Source organism: Muntiacus reevesi, chromosome 6 (genome assembly GCF_963930625.1).
Source record: "Muntiacus reevesi chromosome 6, mMunRee1.1, whole genome shotgun sequence".
In the NCBI taxonomy this organism is placed as follows: Eukaryota; Metazoa; Chordata; class Mammalia; order Artiodactyla; family Cervidae; genus Muntiacus; species Muntiacus reevesi.
This window is the reverse complement of record NC_089254.1, coordinates 93,297,520-93,318,239: the sequence shown is the minus strand read 5'-3', so window position 1 is coordinate 93,318,239 and position 20,720 is coordinate 93,297,520. Positions and strand designations below refer to the sequence as shown.

The 20,720-nt window shown below is 42.4% G+C and overlaps 1 protein-coding gene across 3 annotated transcripts in view; it reads right to left on the bottom strand.

Moving 5' to 3' along the window:
• BPGM (bisphosphoglycerate mutase) overlaps positions 1-18,153 on the bottom strand; it is a 31,537-nt gene extending 13,384 nt beyond the window's left edge. Inside the window, exons 1-2 of one of the 3 annotated variants that reach the window (XM_065939365.1) lie at positions 18,016-18,153; positions 5,792-6,453 (exon numbers count right to left, since the gene is read on the bottom strand). In XM_065939365.1, coding sequence (XP_065795437.1) covers positions 5,792-6,392 — 601 coding nt within the window. In that variant the 5' untranslated portion in view covers positions 6,393-6,453; positions 18,016-18,153. Of the gene's footprint in view, positions 1-5,791; positions 6,454-12,401; positions 12,527-17,464; positions 17,541-18,015 lie in introns of those variants that run through there. The other 2 variants (XM_065939366.1, XM_065939367.1) reach the window with 2 other exon arrangements.
• Positions 18,154-20,720: the final 2,567 nt, after the last annotated feature.

The window sequence follows — 20,720 nt, the reverse complement described above, 5'->3', positions numbered from 1 at the left end:
CTGAAATCAGTGATGCCATCCAACCACCTCATCCTCTATCATCCCCTTCTCCTTCTGCCTTCTATCTTTACCAGAATCAATATATTTTTCCAAATTCAATAGAATGTTTCTTTTAGATTGAGAATTTATCAAGTACCACATGAAAATTAGGTTTCCTAACTTTCCAAGAAGATCCACCAGCAATGCAGGAGACCCTGGTTAGATCTCTGGGTTGGGAAGAGCCCTTGGAGAAAAGAATGTCTACCCACTCCAGTATTCTTGCCTGGAGAATTCCATGGACAGAGGAGCCTGGCAAACTATAGTCCATGGGGCCACAAAGAGTTGGACATGACTGAAGTGACTAACATAACACATGTAGCCTTCACGCATGGACTCTTGAAGGTTAATGACATATAAGATAACTAATTTTGGTATTCCTATTCCAGTGAGTATATACATCTACAATAAAGTTTTTAAAGGGCTGTGATCTCACTAAATTATCAGAAATGACATGGAAGAAATAAACACTTTCCTCTGATCTTTAAAAAGTGACTTATGCTTAATTCTTGGAGCTGTGGCATAGAATACTTTGAACTTATTTTTCAACATATACTGTAAGAGAAATTTTAGTAGAGGGAATTGGCATTTAGGGGATTCCTAAAACAACAGATAACAAATAATTTATGATGTGATCCTAAAATCTAGTCCAGTCTATTTCCAGCACATGAAGTCATTTTCTTCCATGTTAGGCATGGAAGTTACTACAGGGAATCTTAGCAACAGCAAAGAACCTTGATGAATCTTAACAACAGTACCACCAGGGGGTACTATAGACCAAAAGGGAACAAAAGCAACCAAAAGTTGCCCTCCTCCCAAGGATGGGGGAGCCAAGATCACAAACCACTCTTAAGACTTCCTCTGGTTCATGCCAATGTATGGCAAAAACCACCACAACAATGTAAAGGAATTAGACTCCAATTAAAATAAATAATTAAAAAAATTTTTAAAAGACTTCCTATGGACAAACTGCAATTTTCACTCATTTGTTTCCCAGATATTGGCTTGTGCCTAATGGTATATTCTGGTTTTTCTGCCCATTTTTTCCCCCCTGAATGTCTGCCATACTTCCTGGTTACCAACCCTACCATTTCTACCTTCCCTATCTCCCTCCCATATACCTCCCTTCTCTTCTCCTGCAGACACCTGCCAGCCTTATACCTTTCTCTACACATACCTTCTACTCTTTGTATAACTGACCTCTTCGAGCATGAACACTGCTATTTTAAATCAGTTATTCCCCAAATGAAAACATTTTCTATATGGCCTGTTTACAGTGACAGGGATAGGAGTTATAATTTAAGGTCACTCCTACATCATTAATCTCTGAAAGGTAATTTAGTTCCATACACTCCAAATTAAAGGAAGAAAGACCTTCACAAGAAAAGTTAAATGAAGCCTAAGAACAAATGCCCACTCATTTCTCAGTCAGTCAGTGTCTGCCACTCAGTCGTGTCTGACGCTTTTGTGACCCCATGGACTGTCGCCCACCAGGCTCCTCTGTCCATGGGGATTCTCCAGGTAAGAATACTGGAGTGGATTGCCATCCCCTTCTCCAGGAGATCTTTGCAACCCAGGGATCAAACCCAGGTCTCTTGCATTGCAGGCGAATTCTTTACCATCTGAGCCACCAGGGAAGCCTCAGTAATGCTTATAAATCCATTTCTGCCCCCGTGGTCAAAGTTGTGTTTTAATTTTTTTATTTATTCTATACTCCACATCCATGCATATCTCCTTTGTTACCTGTCACTTCCATGTATTTGCCCCAAACTACTGCTTTCCAGGGCTATATCAAATCCTCTCATTTTAAAATCTCATTGATTAAATTATTTTGTGGTTTTAGTAATTCACATACCATACCACATACAACTGACCCATTTAATGTATAGAATGGCTTTTAGTATATTCAGAGTTGTGCAAACATCACCACAATCAGTTTTAGAACATTTTCACCATGCCAATAAGAAACCCTGCATGTATCAGCAGTTACTCTTCACTCCACCCTCTTCCCCTCCAACTCAGTCCCAGGAGACAAACAATCTATTTTGTGTCTATATAGATTTGCTTATCCTGGAGATTTTATACCAGTACAATCCTACAATATGTGATCCTCTGTGATTGGCTTCTTTCATGTAATAATGATATCGAAGCTCATCCACATTATAGCAGGTTCACTAATTATTTTTTAATGCTAAATACTATTTAATTGTATGGACATACTACATATTTCATCTGTCCAGTCACCCACTGATGGGCATTTGGGTTGCCTCTATATTTTGTCTTTTATGAATAATGCTGCTTTGAAAGTTTGTGTACAAGTTTTTGTTTGGACATATGTTTTCATTTCTCTTAGGTATTGTTATGAATTTAACTGTATTTCCTCCCCCCCAAAAAATATGTTGAAGGTAAACTCCAGCACCTCAGAACGTGATCTCACTTGGAAATGAGTTTTTATAGAGGCAATAATGTTAAAATGAGGTCACTGGGTTAGACTCCAGTCCAATATTTTGGGTGTCCTTATAAACAGGAAAATTTGGACAAGATGCAGAGACACACAGGGAGAAGCCCAAGTGAAGACGGAGGGTTGCACTGATGCATCTACAAACCGAGGAATGTTACGGGTTTCTGGCAAACACCAGAAACTACAAGAGGCAAGACAGGATTCTCTCCTACAGCCATGAGGGGGAGCAGGACCCCGCCAACACTTTGGTTTAGGACTGCCAGCTCCTGGGACTGTGAGACAATTATTATGTTTTTCTGAGCCACCCAGTTAGGGGTCCTTTGTTATGGTCACCCTAGGAAATGAATACAGGAATGCATCTAGAGGTAGAACTGTTGGGTCACTGTTTCACCATAAAGGAACTGCCAGATTGTTTTCTCAAAAAGCTGTATCATTTGGTTGTTTTCAACAAATTATTAGTGATTTCAAAACCTCCCTCAAATACAGTCAGCTCTTCTATGTATTACCTTGCCCTTGAAGAGTAATTCTCTCTCCAACCCCACCAAGATGGCAATCCTCCTCACCACCATTTATTAAGCCTTCCTATATTTTTCAAAAAAAGAACAATAACAGATGGTTAAATTACCAATGCACTAATAGAAAGGGGTATTAGAGTAAGCTATGGTTGGGGCTGTAGAATAATCTAAGTGCTCTAAACCTGAAGATAGGCAAAGAGTAAATAGTACCAGACAGCAGGAAATTGTCTTTATTTATTTATTTATTTATTTTTTTAGGAAATTGTCTTTAAAAGGATTTCTGAACTGAGATGGGGAAGAGAAGAGGATCCATAAGAAGATGATGGCATTTTCCTGAAGGAAGGGAATCTGGCCACAGAGAGATATAAATTCCATCTCTGGAAAAAAGGAATTAGTCTGGGGAGAAGAGAATACATCTTCTGGCAGAAACTTTGAAATTCTGAATTTCAGTTTGTTGTTTTCCTGAGAGGAGCCTCAACTCTTCTTCAAACAATAAAGTACTATAATAAACCCAGTAATGATGAAGTTATATATACATATTTAATCAAATATCTGACTATTCTGAACAAGGAAGAATAAAACCCTTTATACAGTTGAGTAAATAAGATACACACACATACCCACACATAAACAGATCAAGCACCATGCCTGGCCAATAAAGTTTTTAACAGCTAATAAAGTCTATAGATTTCAGATCTCTGCATAAGGAATGGATGTCAGGTTTATGAGTGATTACTTGGCTCTTGGCCATGGTATAAAAATTAGAGGGGGAAAAAAACACATGCTAAAAGGTTTACATTAAAATCTCATAAAGATCACTTCATTTTGTTAACAATAACCTATTTCATTTATTTCATGTGCAAGGTCAACCTTTTCATTTTTCACAGCCTCGTATAGAAAAGCAAAGCAGAATGAAAAGGGAATGTTGGAGAAATGCAATCTAATGCCAGTGAGCTAACTGCTGACACTGATGAGAAACAGGAAAACACCAGCAGAGCCCATCACACAAAATGCACAACCATCTGGGATTATCTGGGAAATGAGTGCGTCAAGGCTGTATATTGCCACCCTGCTTATTTAACTTATATGCAGAGTACATCATGCAAAAAAAATGCTGGGCTGGATGAAGCACAAGCTGGAATCAAGAACACAGGGAGAAATATTAATAATCTCAGATATACAGATGACACCACCCTTATGGCAGAAAGCAAAGAGGAACTAAAGAGCCTCTTAATGATCGTGAAAGAGGAAAGTGAAAAAGCTGGCTTAAAACTCAACATTCAAACAACTAAGATCATGGCATCTGGTCCCATCACTTCATGGAAAATAGAAAGGTAAACAATGGAAATAGCAACAGACTTAATTTTCTTGGACTCCATAATCACTGCAAATGGTGACTATAGTCATAAAATTAAAAGATGCTTGCTCCTTGGAAGAAAAGCTATGACAAATCTAGACAGTGTATTAAAAAGCAGAGACATTGCCGACATAGGTTCGTATAGTCAAAGCTATGGTTTTTCCCGTAGTCATGTATGCATGAGAGTTGGACCATACAGAAGGCTGAGCACCAAAAAATTGATGCTTTCAAACTGTGGTGTTGGAGAAGACTCTCAAGAGTCTCTTGGACTGCAAGAAGATCAACCCAGCCAATCCTAAAGGAGATCAGTCCTGAATATTCATTGGAAGGATTGATGCTGAAGCTCCAATACTTTGGTCACCTGATGTGAAGAGCTGACTCATTAGAAAAGACCCTGATGCTGGGAAAGATTGAAGGCAGGAGGAGAAGGGGACAACAGAGGACAAGATGGTTGGATGGCATCACCAGCTCGATGGACCTGAGTTTGAGCAAGCTGCAGGAGATGGAGAAAGACAGGGAAGCCTGGTGTGCTGCAGTCCATGGGGTCACAAAGAATCAGACTCGACTGAACAACAACCGGGATTATTTAGTGAAGGGAGAAAGGAGAGGAAAAACCCCTGAAGGGGTCACAGTGCAATCACGGTACCCCAAACCGGTGAGCTCGAGTCCTCCAAAGAGTTCATGTTGCTTAAAGAGATAGGTAACAACAGTACTTTCTAGAACACAACATCAAGGAATTAAAGTTACTGATTATCTCTAATAAGCCATCCTTTTCTTTTCCTTCTCATGAACTTTCTCCCAGTCGATGACTAAATCTGGTCTGGAAAGAGAAGACTGGAAGAAAACAATTATCCAGGAAATCTAGATCTGAAAATACAGCAATGGTTGTTTAAAGCTGGAAGAACATGAGCAAGACTAAAATCTACATAATTTTACTTATCGTGAAACACTTAACAAACAGCAACAACAAAAATGTACCTTGCACACCATTTCTACAGAAACCTCTTCTCTCCCCAGTCTCCTCTTATCTGGTTACAACAAAAGCCACATAAGCTTCTAAATCAGTGGTTCTCAAGCACTTGGAGAAGCCCAAGCAGCAGTATGGGCATCATCTGAAAATTCTTTGGAAAAGCAAATTATGGAGCCCGCCCTGGGCCCACAGGCTCCAAGAGTGGGGCCAGAAACCAGGGGTGGTCCAAGTGCTCCCTCCCTTCAGGTGATTCTGAGGCTTGCCGAAGTTAGAGCAAATAATACAAATGTAAAAGACCCAGGATTTCTGATGGAGCAAAACAATCCTTAAACGACTGAAGTGACAAAAGGTGATAGGGAACGAAAGTCTATAATGTAAACTGTGCATTATTAGTTTAGAAACCATGTTCTTTCTAGACTAAGACCCGGTTAGTAATGGCGTGAAGATGGTACCTTCCAGATATTTCAGGAGAGCCCGGCAGCTATTTCCATGAGCAGATATCAGAATGGTTTTACCACGTAATACTTCAGGAGCAATCCTTTCGTTCCAATAGGGAAGGAGTCTCTCCAGAACATCCTTTAAGCTCTCGGATCGTGGCAGCTGATCCAAAGGCACATCACACACTTTATATCTCCGGTCGTTGTAGATTTCGTGGTAGTAAGGATGGGACTCATCAATGGGAGGAGGGGTCACATTGTAGCTCCTTCTCCACAGCCTCACCTGCTCCTCGCCATGATTCAACGCCATCTGCTCCCTGTTGAGACTGATCAAGGCTCCGTAGTGACGCTCGTTGAGACGCCAGGAGCTCTCCACGGGAACCCACTCCTGCCCCAGCTCTTCCAGGATCAGCCAGGCTGTGTGGATGGACCGGTTCAGGATGGATGTGAACACGAGATCAAACTCAACGTTTAGTGCTTTGAGTTGCTTCCCACAGTTCCGTGCTTCCTGCAGGCCATCACTGTTGAGTTTCTGATCCACCCAGCTACAGAAGCGGTTCTCTTTATTCCAAGCACCCTCTCCATGTCTCAACATGATCAGTTTGTACTTGGACATACTGATGGCTGAGCTTTCCTAGGGCTTTCCAAAGGGTTGGTGTTCAGTGACAACAATATATCTGCATGGAGAAGAAACAAGAAGTATAAAAGTTATATGTTTCATTCAACTGACTGCCTGGGAGTGGAAGCACAACTTTCCAACAGTCAGTTTCTAAAATACACTGGAATGATTCCTTGAAGCGTTCTGACATCAGGCATCCAGCAACTCATACACACTATGGCACATATGGGCAGAGTCTACAGACAATTACAGGGAACCTAGTTAGCTAGCTTAATTTTCTGATGGTTAGATAGTATATGTTAATTGTATGACGTAAAACAACAGAACACTTTATTCTAATGGCATGCTACAAGTCCACCAGATAAAAAGGCAGTTCCTGCTTACAGAGGAGAGGATTTAATAGAATGAGTTGTACGTGTCTAAAATGATGACTTGTAGCTGGGAACTCCCAGCTTTGAGAAGCTGACTCAAGACTGAAGGAACACCCTTCTCATTCTGTTTTCCCTCTGGTGAACAAAGAAATATTTACAGTCTCATCTTATTACAGAAGTTATTAAACATGCTAATTCTATAAACCACCACATTCACCTGGTATGTAAATCACCGAATGGAGACAACTGACTCTTTAATGCCATAGTCCACACCACACACACAAGAAAATCTAAGTTTCAATATTTAAACAATACTAAGATGATTTCAATCAACCTTAGCATCCAATACGGTAGTCACTTAAATAATCTCTCACCTGACTCAAGATGACAGTTTTGGGCAGAAATAAATCTGGATGCAAAACAAGCTATCAAATTAAGCAGCTGAGAGATGCTGCCTGTAGAACGAGGTTACCAGGAGCAGGTGGTCTGCAGGAGTGAGAGGACGCACACAGATAAGGAGGCCACATCTCCTCCTCTCAACCCTTCAGCTTTCCTATACGTGCCAGCCACATCGCAGAGGAAGGCTCTAGTAAGGTGGGACAGGCAACCCTGGAGTGTTCCTGGACCCCCTAACTGAAGCTGCCAGAGCAGAAATCTGGGCCCACTCTGTCCCCTGGAGAAAACCTGCAGCCTGGCTGCACCAGCCTGCCTCACTGGCCTTTTGATGGGCACATCCACACTGACAAATGCTACTCGGTTTACGTGCCCAGCACTTTCCACACCAGGGGGTGCAGATTATACAAACATCAGGGCCTGGTCTTCTGCCATTCTTGGCAACTTCCATGAACTGGAGATACTCGGTCCCACTTAAACTGTGATTCCCCCACAGTTCTATAATCAGTGACGAAGTTAATTGGAATCTGGATCTAATTTCTTCCTTTCCTTAGTTAATCCCGAGAGATTCTCACGGTGGGGGGGGGGGGGGGCAGGTAGTCTTTACAACAAAGCTTCCGATTTCAGAGGGCCAAGAGCGGACCTGAGGGAGGAAGCAGATGGAAATGATCTGCAAGTGGTTGAAAGGTTACAGCAGTTAGGTTTATGACTTTCCCTTCACATCAGGCATTAATGAAGTCTGACCTTTATTTAGTGAATGTGCAACAGTGAAGCATCAGGTTACTGGAAGAGCCTGGGCTCAGGACGCAGGTGAAGGTACCTTGCAGAGCTGAGGCTTTCCAGAGAGAGAAAGATGCCTCTCCCCTCAACCCTGATGGGCAGCGAGGGGCAGAAAACTGAAAATGGGATGAAAGGCAGCTAGGCAGTGTTTGGCTAGGTGATTACTGGTGCCTGTAAGTGGAGTACTCATGAAATGAATGAAGCTCAAGTTTTAGGGCCCCTCACTTGAACAAACTTGTTCTAAGGCGCTGGGAGAGACCAAATAATGAATTCACATGGATAAGAATGTGTATGTGTGTTTAATCAGCAAAAGAAAGACACTTGGGTATTGATTTTTTTGAAGAGCCCACCCCAATTCCACTAAGTGCTAGAAGCTTCAGGCCCATCAAAACCTGGATTCCTGCCCATGCAACATTTTATTCACTGCTCTGCTTCTGGTGGTGGAGGGGGATGGAGAAAAGAGAAGCTGTCGATTGTTCTCTACCTCAGCCCTTACTGTGTCTTGTCAAGCAAGAAGCTCGTTATAGCAAAGAAGCTATTTTTCACTTCAAATGAAGAAGGTGTGATGCACAAATATTATAGGCAGATGTACCTCTCCATCATCTTTTGATGATGAACTAACTTGAGGAGGGAAAAAATGTAGCAATAACATCACGAACACTCAGGTACCTATCACGAAGCTTTACAGTATTTTAATCAGTTCTACTTGTTTACTTTAAGAAATAAGACAATTTTTGTTTCTTCCCTCTCAAAATAAATACCCTGGAGCAGAGAAAATAGTGCTACAGCCACAAAGACTACAAATACACCAGCCCCTTATTATGGTGCACAGAGGGCAAACACAGGATAAGATAGCAAATTGGAGCATCTACTTCAGGTCAACAAAGTCCCTTCCCTCTCTCCTCCTTGCTATCAACTGACCTTTGCCATTTAATTAATGGCTGAATATTTACAAAGGAGCTGTTGAGGTTTACAGCTTACATCTTTATGATTCAGTCTCTGTAGGAGCTGGTATGCCAAATGTTTACCAACAAATACAACACTGCTGTCAGTTTCATTTAAAGTTTCAGGCAGGGGCTGCAATCCGTGTGGGGTTGCATGGGTGGTGGGAACACTGCTGAACTGCAGAGAACATATGTGCTTCTCTGATGGATGCAACTCATGCACTTTGACACATGGATGGAGCATCTGTATAATCTAGTCTCACTGAGCTAAGGTTACCATTCTAGAACTTTTCTGGAGAACAAAGAGAAGCTGCAGGCTGCTGGAAACAAGACTGGAGAGAATGCAAGACTCAGACCAGAAAGAACTTGTGGATTCTGTTTTGTTCTTGAGAGTAACAAAAATGTCTTTTTTTTTTTTTTTTTTGTAATGTGATCAGTTCAGCTTAAAAGTTCATAGGAAAAATGAAAGGAGTAGCTACTACTTAGCTCCAGCCCATTTCTCCATGAGACTGAGGAACTGAGGTCCTCAATTTTCCAATCTTCAAAAGAACTGGAAATGTGAATTTCATGTGATATCTGATATAACTACTAGCAACTAACTAGAATACATTTTAAAAAACATGAGCTAAACAAGACCTGTCTGAGAGTAGCTGGAGTCTGCTAGTGTATGACCTGTGTCTTAAAGGGGAAGCTCCTCCAGGTCACAGGTGAATGGGAAGCCCCACCCCCACCTCCTGGAGCTGGCCAGAGCCCAGGCCTCCAGGCTCTAACCCTGGCCCTTTCTCTGTGGTTGCCCAGCGCACTCTTTCAAAGGACAGACCCGCTAATCCCCACATATGCCAGGCTTCCTTGTCCCTGACCCTCCCTTCACCAAACCTTTGCCAGTGCTTTGCAGAGTCCCAGCTCTGTAATCAAACTCCTACTCAACTTTGGACTCTTCTGGAATGTTTCCTCTAGCTCTCAACACTGACCAAGCTGAAAATGAACTGAGCACAAAACTATTCCCAGGTGTCTGCTTTTCCCTTTAGCAGGGGCATTTGTGCCTCATCTCCTGGGGTGGGAGCAGTTGATGGTGAGGGTCCTGCTCCCTCCCTCTTGATGGTACCGCCTGACCGATTGCCTCCACCCTCACCATCTTTTGGGCAGGAGCAGGGAGCTTTGATTCTGAGAGTCCTGCAACATTCAGCCGTAGTTCTCTTACCCTCATGCATTAGCTACAAACTTCCTGAAAACTGAGTACCCTGTTTAAAACCCTCAAATTACTTCCTGTTGATCTTAGGACAAAACTCAAAATCCTTAATGTGACCAGTAAGGCTTTGGTTTTTTTTATTTCCTTGAACATACCATGTTCTTTCTGGCCTCAGGAACTCTGCACACTCTGTATCCTACACAGAACCCTTGCCCATCATCACCTCCCCTCCAACTGCCACTTCAATCCCACTCTGCTTTTTGGACCCACTAGTCATCAGCTGTGTCCCATCAAAACGTAATGCAAGTCACATATAATCGGCTTTTTAAAATTAGTAATTTTAAACTTTCTAAAAGTCATAGTAAGCAGAAAAAAGTAGGTGAAATTTTAATAATTCATTTTATTTAACCCTTTAGTTTCAAAGGATTATCATTCTAACATATGATCTATATAAAATAATTAATGAGGTATTTTCTTTTTTTCTTAGTCTTTGAAACCTGATCTGCATTTTATACTTAAAAGCACAACTCACTTTGAGCTAGCCAAGTTTCAAGGGCTCCATAGCCACCCATGACCAGTGGTTACTATATTGAATGGTGTGACTATAGAGCTTAGTTTAAATGTTATTTCCTCTAGGCTGGTGGTTTCTCAAACTTTAATGTGCATTGGAATCACCAAGAGAACTGTTTCAGATTACTGGGCCCCATTTCCACAGCCTGAATGAGTAGGTCTGGGGTGGGCATGAGACTGTATTTCTAACAAGATTCCAGGTGATGCTGATGCTGTGGGTTTGAGGACAATGCTTTCAGACTTCTGGGTATGCCCTTCTTTCTCACCCATTGAAAGTGATGAGGTGCCTTCCCACAGCCCCCTGCTTTATGACATTGGGTGCAGTTGTCATGGGTCACTGTGACAGATCACTTGTTCCCCGTCTGTGTGTCCTGTAAACTGCATTAGAGCTGATGACTCACTGCCTATCTCTGGAACCCAGCATGACTCTTGACACACACTAGGTACTTAGTAGGTGTGTTGACTGAATCAAACACAAGCAAAAATGATTAGACTGTGCTAATAAGGCTAAGCATGGTACAATGAATATTCAGAATCATGTCCAGTTCTTTGCGACCCCATGGACTGTAGGCTGCCAGGCTCCTCTGCCCATGGAATTTTCCCAGTAAGAATATTGGAGGGCATTGCCATTTCCTACTCCAGAGGATCTTCCCAGCCCAGGGATTGAACCCACATCTCTGACATCTCCTACATTGGCAGGTGGATTCTTTATCACTATGCCAGCTGGGAAGTCCAATAGTTTTAGTGGTAACTGCCAAAGCATAGAACAGTCAGCTGGGGACATCTCTGGCAATCCAGTGGTTAAGACTCCACCCTTCTACTGCAGGCAGTGTGGGTTCCATCCCTGGTTGGAACTAAGATCTCACATGTCACACGATATGGCCAAAAAAACAAATCAACAGTCAGTTGGCAGGTCCAAGATGTTAGGAAGTTTTAACTCAAGAATTCCAATGTATTTGATGGCAAAGGCAGAGCCAAGAACAATCATCCATCATATTTTTGTATCTGTTACAGTTTAGTATGTTCCTAAATGGCCTTAACAATATGCACAGAGAAAAGAGAGATTGATTTGTTCAAAAACACAGAGGCACTAAATGAAACTGGACCTGTTGTCCAGGCCCTGTGCCTCTGACACCTATGCTCTTTCTACCTCACCATGGAAGATTTGCGAGTCTGGGTGTGAGCATCTAGGCTCATTTGGCTTCGCTTCACAGGAGCATCTCCAGTCACAGCTTGTCTTTCCAACCCAGGCAGATATTTCATGAGCTGCTCACAAACAAGGTAGGTATAAAGGAGGGCTCGGGGTGTGACTGCTCATGAGAACCTCAAGGCACAACGTCGAATCAGGCAACAGACACTCCCGACTTAGAAAGAGGGGCCATGACAAGAATTAAAAACTATTCTTTTTAAAAATCAAGCTTTGGGCGGGGGGAGGTGTGTGCTGCTTTTGGTAAAGATTACCATGCTGGAGTTGATTTTTAAGGGTCCTCATTTATCCTCTCAGCAAGGGTTATTGGCACTTGAATTAAGAGCTGATTTTAGTCAATGATTTACCTCATACCCCCAAGGGGCCACACAGGTCACTGAGTGACCACACTTCAGGGTGCCTTCCTTTTTAAAATATGATGTGGCTCAAAGGAAAAAAAAATACTAAGCAAACATATCTTTTACATGACTCTGCATCTCCTCTTCCTGCCCCTTCCTCTGGCTGTTTTTCCCTCCTTCTGGCCATTATTTTTTTTAGTCGTCTGACACCTACCTTGTACTTTGCCCACTCTACTGAAACAGTCTCTCAAAAGACTGCTGATTAGCCACTTCTTAGTAAGTGAGACCATCTTCACTCAGGACTCCCACTGCTTTGATGCCTCTGAAGCTGAGCACTTCCATCAGGGGAAGAAAAATTCTTCTGAGACTTCAGGGCTGCATTTCTCCCACCTCTTCTATTGTTACGTCCTGGTGCTGCCTACCTGTTGGCAACAGTACTAGGATGGTGAAGCATGTATCATAGCATAGCTTCCCGGCCCAGGGATCGAACATGGCTCTCCTGCACTGCAGGCCGATTCCTTACCATCTGAGCCACCAGGGAAGCCTGTAAGACGCCACGGCCGCTACCTTTCTTGGAGTGCTCATCGTGTGCTTGGGACGATTCGAATTCTCAACCACTATTCTATGGACAGGTTACTACAATTACTCCTATTTTACAGATGCAGAAACTCAGAAGAGGCTAACTTGCCCAAGAGGACAGAGACTGTAACTGGCAGAGCAGGAGTTCAATATCAGGCCAGCCTGGACCCTAAAGCCTATACATATGCCCTGACCCACTCTGCTCTACTACCATATGGGCACCCAAGGCTCTGTCTTCCTACCCTGGAAACCCCACTTTTCTCACGACTTTAATTACATTAAAATGCATGATGTATCTGTTGACAGCCCCAGAGACTGATACTCATCAGTCTGCCCAGTCTGGTCAAACAACTCATTCTTCAAACATGTGCTGCAAATCTCATTTGAACACGGCACATAGCTAGGCCTGGGAGGAACAGAGAATCGAACATGAATGATACCTCCAAGGGGCTAATGGGGGAAAAGTGACATGCGTGTATCATGACAGCAGAAAATAATCCACAGCACAAGAAAGCACTTGATGTATAAGGGAGATGGAAAAGGAGTTTTTTGTTTGTTTGTTTTTTTGAATAATGCTTCGTGGACATGGCACTATTTAAGCTGGATTTGAAAAGATGTTTAAGATTTATAGAAAAAAGGAAAGGAATTCTGGTCTAAGGGAACAGTGAGTAGAAGTAAGGGAATGGGTATTTATGGAGAACCATTCAAACTGGTTTGCCTAGAACAGTCTTGCTTTAGACCTGTTTCCCCAACATAATTATTATAGGGCCCCTTTCACACTTGAAGGTCCCATCTGGAAAATTATATGACCATCCTGTACTAAGTATAGGGTATAATAAGGAAGAAGGAGGATGCTAGTCTAGAAAGATAAGGCTGAATAGTGGCCCTGAAAGGACATTGTGCCAAAGAACATAGGTTCTTCTGCAAGTACTGGGACATCATTAAAGCTTTAATATTGTGTATTTTAGGAGGATCAGGCAGCACTTACAAGTAAGGGAAATGGATGTGAATATTTGTGAATCTTTTGCAACTCTTCTGGTAACATTTAATGAAGACCTGGGGCAGCATAATTGCTGTTGAAATGGGATGAAGGCAATGATGTGAGAGACACTCCAGCTTAGCTGGAGACAAAAAAAGGGGGGGGCAACTTTTTCTGTAAAAGGTCCAAGAGTAAATATTTTAGGCTTTGTGGGTGATATGGTCTCTCTTAAAATTACTCAATTCTGCCACTGTAGCTGAAAGCAATCATAAACAATGCATATATGAACAAATAAGGCTATATTCCAATAAACCTATTGGAACTTTTTGTCTTTTACATATGGATAAAGAAATGAGAATTTCATATAATTTCCATGCACATATTGTTATTCTTTGACTTATTTCAACCATTAAAAAAATGTAAAAGTCATTCATAGCTTGTGGACTGGAAAGATAGTAGGCCAGAAGGTCTTAGCTTCCTAAACCCTGGTCTAGCTGAGATTACTCAGATCTACTAATCACATTAGCATTTTGAACATTTAAGCATCCTGCCATAGGATAATCCCAACATTATTAAAATCACCTGATTTTATTCTTGGCCAGCACTGCAAGTACTTTGAATAATGGAATCCCATTCATAACTGTTTTTAATCCTTCATATAAGACAATAGTGAGCACATTTAAATCAGTCTGAGTAGTTTATTTTGCTTCATCAAATTACTTAATAATGGGTTCAAGACAGAAAAACAGGGAAAAAAATTATTCATCTTGTTAACCAACTTCAAAAATATAATCTGTCATTTTGACATGCTTTACTTTTATTAGACATCTTTATAAATTGTCACAGTGCTTCACACTTCAGGTGAATACATACCTGGCAACTCATGAACAGGTGGGGAAAATTATAGGATAAAGTCCAGTCTCAGCTTGTTTTCTGTTTCCAAAAATTGAGTAAGAAATGTGATCAATGATAGAATGTTGAAGCAATATAAACTAAGGGATGCAGAGCCAGAGAGTTCCTTTAATCCAAAGCTTTCTCTTCAATAATAAGTATTCAAATGCTACCCTAGACCATTTGAGTGTTTCCATGTTTGCACCAGTTAGAGGTCTAAATCCTCACTATGCAGTTTTGAATGACTCTCAACCCCCACTGCATTAGGGATCTAGCTCTATAGAAGATAGACTGGCTAGATTTGAGGATAGGAAAAAGAGAGGTTAACCAAGTTTCTGATAAATTAAAAAGGAACAGTTCTTAAGGGAAATGAAATCTGGAACTCAGTTCCTAAGATTCTCCCAGCCCAGCTCAATATGAAAAGTTCAAACGCGCCTGTATCCAAAAGTACCTCCCGTTCCTCATCTATTACTTTTCCGAAAGCATGATGGTAATTTTTCCATTTGTATTTGCATTATAAGAACAACTATTTTACCGGGAGCAAACTCTATTACTTGTAGGTGTTTTCCAGACACTATTACCCTGTCATTCTCCAACTTTATACCTTCTAACTGCCCTGACTGACCCCATGTTACAGAGGTAACAAACCATAGCAGGTAGACCCTTATTCACAGGGAAGTGTCCAGCAATTAGATGTGTGTGCGTGGGGCATGTGGCCTGTTCCAGCTGGCATGGCATCACTCATGTGTGGAATACCCACTCAAGATGTCTCCTTCCTATCTCTGGTTACTTATTCGCCTACAGTAGTAGCATTTGTGTCAAAACAAACCATTTCCACCAAATCCCAACAGTATGGGACTTTAGTCCCAGCTCTGCTACTTAATGACAGTGTCATCTTGACTATTTAAGTTATCTGCTGCACCTCAGGTTCCTTGTCCATAAAAATGAGGATAATGAAATTACTGTTTCTCAAGGGGCTATGAGGAATACTAAATGAGATGATGGTGGAGCACCCTACTAAAGAATGCAAGGTATTCTGGGTTGAATGGCGCAGACTTTGACTAACACATGAAGACTGATACAGACCTCAGGCCCTTGAAAGTGATCCTACCTTGCTGATGGTATGAGCAGAAACAAAAGCTGGGGATAAAATAAAATGAGGGTGAGGGTAAGGAGAAAAGGTTAAATTAGATAGGGTAAGGAGAAATGCAATCAAATGCTGTATGTGTTTCAGGGCAGGGGTGTTGATGGTAAGATACAGTCCTAGAAGCATACCAAATACTAAGTGATATTCTATAATTCACATGCTTTGGTGAAGTGGCTAACATTTATTTTACATTTTATAGACTATGTTTTTTTCATATTTGTGGCCACATTTCAGTTAAAGAGTTTTGTTATTCAGTGACACTTTTAGTGCTATTTCCCCATACAAATATCCCTTCACACCAGATTTCATTCCAAGGATGTTCAAGTGACCCATCATCAGTTCAGACACTGGCATGTCCTCTGTGCTCTAGGCACAAGACAAAGATGAAGGTGTGGCTGAATTTAGATGTCATTACTTAAATTAAATTACTTAATTTAAAATGAAATGTGCCACGTAATTTCAACCAACCATAGAAGGCAAAAGAGGAAGAGAGACTGAAAGATCTACCCAGACACCAACAGCAGCTGTCTTTGAGTAGTGGAATAAAGGATGACATTTTCTGCCATGTTTTACTTCTGTACAATGTTCATTCTGGACAACGACCAAATTTTCTACAATGATCCACTTGGTTTGGTTTAAATATGGACACAAAAGAACCAGGTACGACCCTTGTAGCTGGGAGCTTTCGTTTGCTAACAGACTGGTTAGGAATTTACTGTAATGAGATTTTGCTGATGTACTTGTGGTGGAAAATGTTTAAGAATCTTTAGTTTAAAACAGACTTTGAACATAGGCATGGACTTCAGAAATAATCTAATGCAACATTCACTTTTTAAAGAGGCAGAGGTTAAGAGTCAGAGAGTTGAAATGATTTAAGATTATACCTGGTAGCTCAGTGGGTAAAGAATATGCCTGCAATGCAGAAGAATCGGGTTTGATTCCTGGGTCAGGAAGATCCCCTGGAGAAGGGATAGGCTACCCACTCCAGTATTCTTGGGCTTCCCTTGTGGCTCAGCTGGTAAAGAATCCCCCTGCAATGTGGGAGACCTGGGTTCGATCCTTGGGTTGGGAAGATGCCCTGGAGAAGGGAAAGGTTACTCACTCCAGTATTCTGGCCTGGAGAATTCCATGGACTGTATAGTCCATGGGGATGCAAAGAGTCAGACATGACTGAGTGACTTTCACTTCACTAAGATCACACAACTTCAAGACTAAAACCAGGTGTCTTGACTGCCAACTCAGAGCTCCTTCCACAACACCATCTGATTGAATTATGCTTCTCTAAACCCCACCACAATTGAGTATTGCATCTGTGGTATGTGAGGTGCATAGGAATACAAGGATGGAACAAACCTAGTCCCCTGGCCTCAGGGAAGACAGTTTTAAAAGACAAAATGCCAGGTGTTCTGCTTTCATTATAGAAAACCCTAGAAACTACTGGTGAAAGATTGCATCTGATTTTTTTCCCCCCAACGTGGGCAGTTAACATTCTGGTACTACTTACAAGCCATTAAACCTCCATAATTTGGGAGGCAGTAAGGTAATGAGAGTTATAGTAAGTCAGCCAGCAAACAATTACTCCTCAAAACTCAACTGTGAATTTCACTTCTATTCGCATTTCTACTCTCTTTCTCCAGTAACATGGCCCTCATCCCTTGGAAAGAAGAAGAAATACACTTACTTTTTCATTTGTAGTGGTTCAAAGAACCTGTGATTTAGTTCCAGATTTGAACCCTCCATGAAACCACTGCAGATATTTACCTTTCTCCTTTCATGACGTTCAGGTTTTTTCTATCTACTGAGCCTTCAAGGGCCAAGTCTGCCATCGCCCTCAATATAGCGCCTAGGCCCTGAGAACACAGGGAAGCGCCCTTTCAGGGGGAGTCCTACGAAGGAATGACACCGGGTACCTGAGACGTCCAGGGGAGTTGAGTTACCACCTCCCTCGACTCCCTGTTTATTCTTGCCGTCAAGACACCACTACCAACGCGGGGTCCTCCTTTCCGTTAGCAGACTAGACAGGCTTATTCTGAGAAAGGGACAGCTGACCGGGACCTAGGGGATAAGTGAGGGTCGGAGCTTGAGGGGTGGGCGTACGAGTGCCAGGCTCCCACCACAGACTGAACCTGGGGAGGAAAGAAGCTGGCCCTCCAGGGCGCCGAAATAAACCACCACATCACTGACAAATGGAAAACCTTCGCAACAGCACTGTTAACAACAGCAACCACTCACCTGCCAAAAGGCCACCAGTAGCAGCCGCTCCTCGGAACCGCCGAGCAGCCACGGTCTCCCAGGACTCATCACTGCGGCCGGCATCGACTCTCTTTTCTAGCCCTGGAGCCAGAAGGGGCAGGTCCTAGGGCTCTGATTATTGGAGAGTCGAGTTGTCAATCATTCACACCCCCGCCCTACTCCCAGGAACAGGTCAAGGTCTTTTCCGTTTTTCAAATCCCCTGAGTAGAAAGTGAGGCTCTGATTGGCTCTCTGAGGAGACGAGCACACTTCCGGACCAGTGAAGAGCTAGCTCTGACGCTAGTGGGCGGGCCTGTTCCGGCGGGGAAGTAGAAAAACAAAACGCGGCGCGTCGCCTGGGCAATAGATAAGCCTCAGGAGCTCTTGGCCGGTTGAGGTGCTTGATAGCGCTTACGCGTCGAAAAGGAACTATCTGCCAACGTAAAGAAGTGTCGACGGAATCTTGAAGTGATGAGGTGATGCCTATCTTTACTCATGGGAAACTGCAGCTTGGGGATGAAGGTGGGCACTCTTCGCGGAGTGAGGAGTGAAAGCTCCTGCTTTCCTGGTGTTTTAAATCCTAAACGGTGATTAAAGTAAAAGCCTTTAAAGTGCCCGACTTATGAGCAGTAACTGGCCCTCACTCTCTCCTAATACTTTTATAGGTTCCCCTTAGGCGCTCAGGGGCTTCCCTTGTGGCTCAGCTGGTAAAGAATCCGCCTGTATTGCAGGAGACCTGGGTTCCATCCCTGGGTTGGGACGAACCTGGAGAGGGGAATGGCAACCCACTCCAGTATTCTCGCCTGGAGAATTCCATGGACAGTCCATAGGGTCTCAAAGAGACGGACAGGACTGAGCGACTATCACTTTCACTTAGGCAGTCCTCTTACACTGTTTTGGTTGGAGGTAGAAAAATGTTTCGTGGAAGGCGCTGAAAGCCTAGAGGACAGATGAAGAGAGTGTGGAATGAAATGAGAATTATAAATTTGGAGGCCACAATTACTGAACAAGAGGAACCTATGAAGATACCCGAAGCTTAGCATAGGACCCTGTAAACTTCTAAGTAGGCTTGAACCACCACACAAGCCTTTGAAGCATTACTGTCAGAGCTTTTTGGTAGGCAAGAAAGATAGTAAGGATTGGTGTGTTTGCCTGACCACATGGGAAATTTCCCTTCCCGTATTTCTGAAAGCTGTCCTTCCTAGTGTTTAGTGTCTTCTTTTTGAGTTTTTCCTATTTCATCCTCATAACAAGTCCAGTAGATATCTGACAGGCAACCAGATCCTCAGAATAATTAAACATACATTTGAAAAGGTAATTTCCACATTTTAAACTCTGTGATCCACTGTATTGAATTAAGACCTAAGCATTTGTAGTTAGTTCTATTATCTCATTTATCCTCAGAGCATAACAGTTTCTCCTAGGATCTCAAAGAACAGATTCATCCCTACTTCTGGAAGATCACAAATCCAAGGCTTGACAAATCCCAGCAAGGGGTTGATACCATCCAGGGATAGTTGAATTCAGCTTGTATTTGTCATTAACTAGAGGTCAGGTCTGAGCAACTGGAGAAGGCAACTTCCAGTCTAGACTCCCAAGAATGCAGCTTCCAAATCCTATACTTTTACCCACTTCCTCTTCCTTTTCTCCACACCAGGTGAGGACAAAGTGAGGGGAAACTTTCCTACAGGTTGACATCAAAGCTCTCTACGTAGAGTGCCCACTATCCATACCCTGGAGAATAAAGACAGCCATTCACAAATGTCCATCTTATAGCATTTGACATTTAGGGATACTTACTCTGGACGTAAGGTCTATTTACTGTTGTTATGGATACCTGTGGAATGCTAGCTTGTCACACAGAATATTAACAACATCAAACATCACCTGCCTTTTAGAATCTCATTGTACAGGTGAGTAATCTGAAGATTAAAAGGTTTATTCAGAATTACTTAGCTAGGGGAGGGCGGAGCCCAGACAAGGATCTGCAAGTGCATGCTCAGTCCAACACTTTTGTCAACTCTGTGGACTATAGCCCGCCAGACTTCTCTGTCCAGGGGATTTTCTGGGCAAGGATACTGGAGTGACAAAGATCCAGGGTTGCTAATTCATGATTCTTAGAAAATGCTTCCTCTTCTGTTGCCTCTCCCTCTCTCCTAACACACACACACAAAGCAATTTAAAAAAAAAAAATCAAGATTACTAAGTTTAAAATTTGCCAAGATCACTAATTTGAAAATTTGGGGCTTCCCTGGTTACTCAGTGGTAAAGAACCCACTTGCCAATGCAGAAGATGTGAGTTCGATCCCTGGGTTGGGAAGATCTCCTAGAGAAGGAAATGGCAACCTACTTCAGTATTCTTCCTGGGAAATCCCATGGACCAAGGAGCCTGGTAGGTTACAGTCCATGAGGTTGCAAAACAGTCGGACACAGCTTAGCAACTAAACAAAAATTTTGAAAATTTACTTCCGTTAAGACCAGTCATGAGCATTTACTTCTGATATAACAAATAGTATAGATAGTCGGAGAAGGCAATGGCACCCCACTCCAGTACTCTTGCCTGGAAAATCCCATGGACGGAGGAGCCTGGTAGGTTTCGGTCCATGGGATTGCTAAGAGTTGGACATGACTAAACGACTTCACTTTCACTTTTCACTTTCATGCATTGGAGAAGGAAATGGCAGCCCACTCCAGTGTTCTTGCCT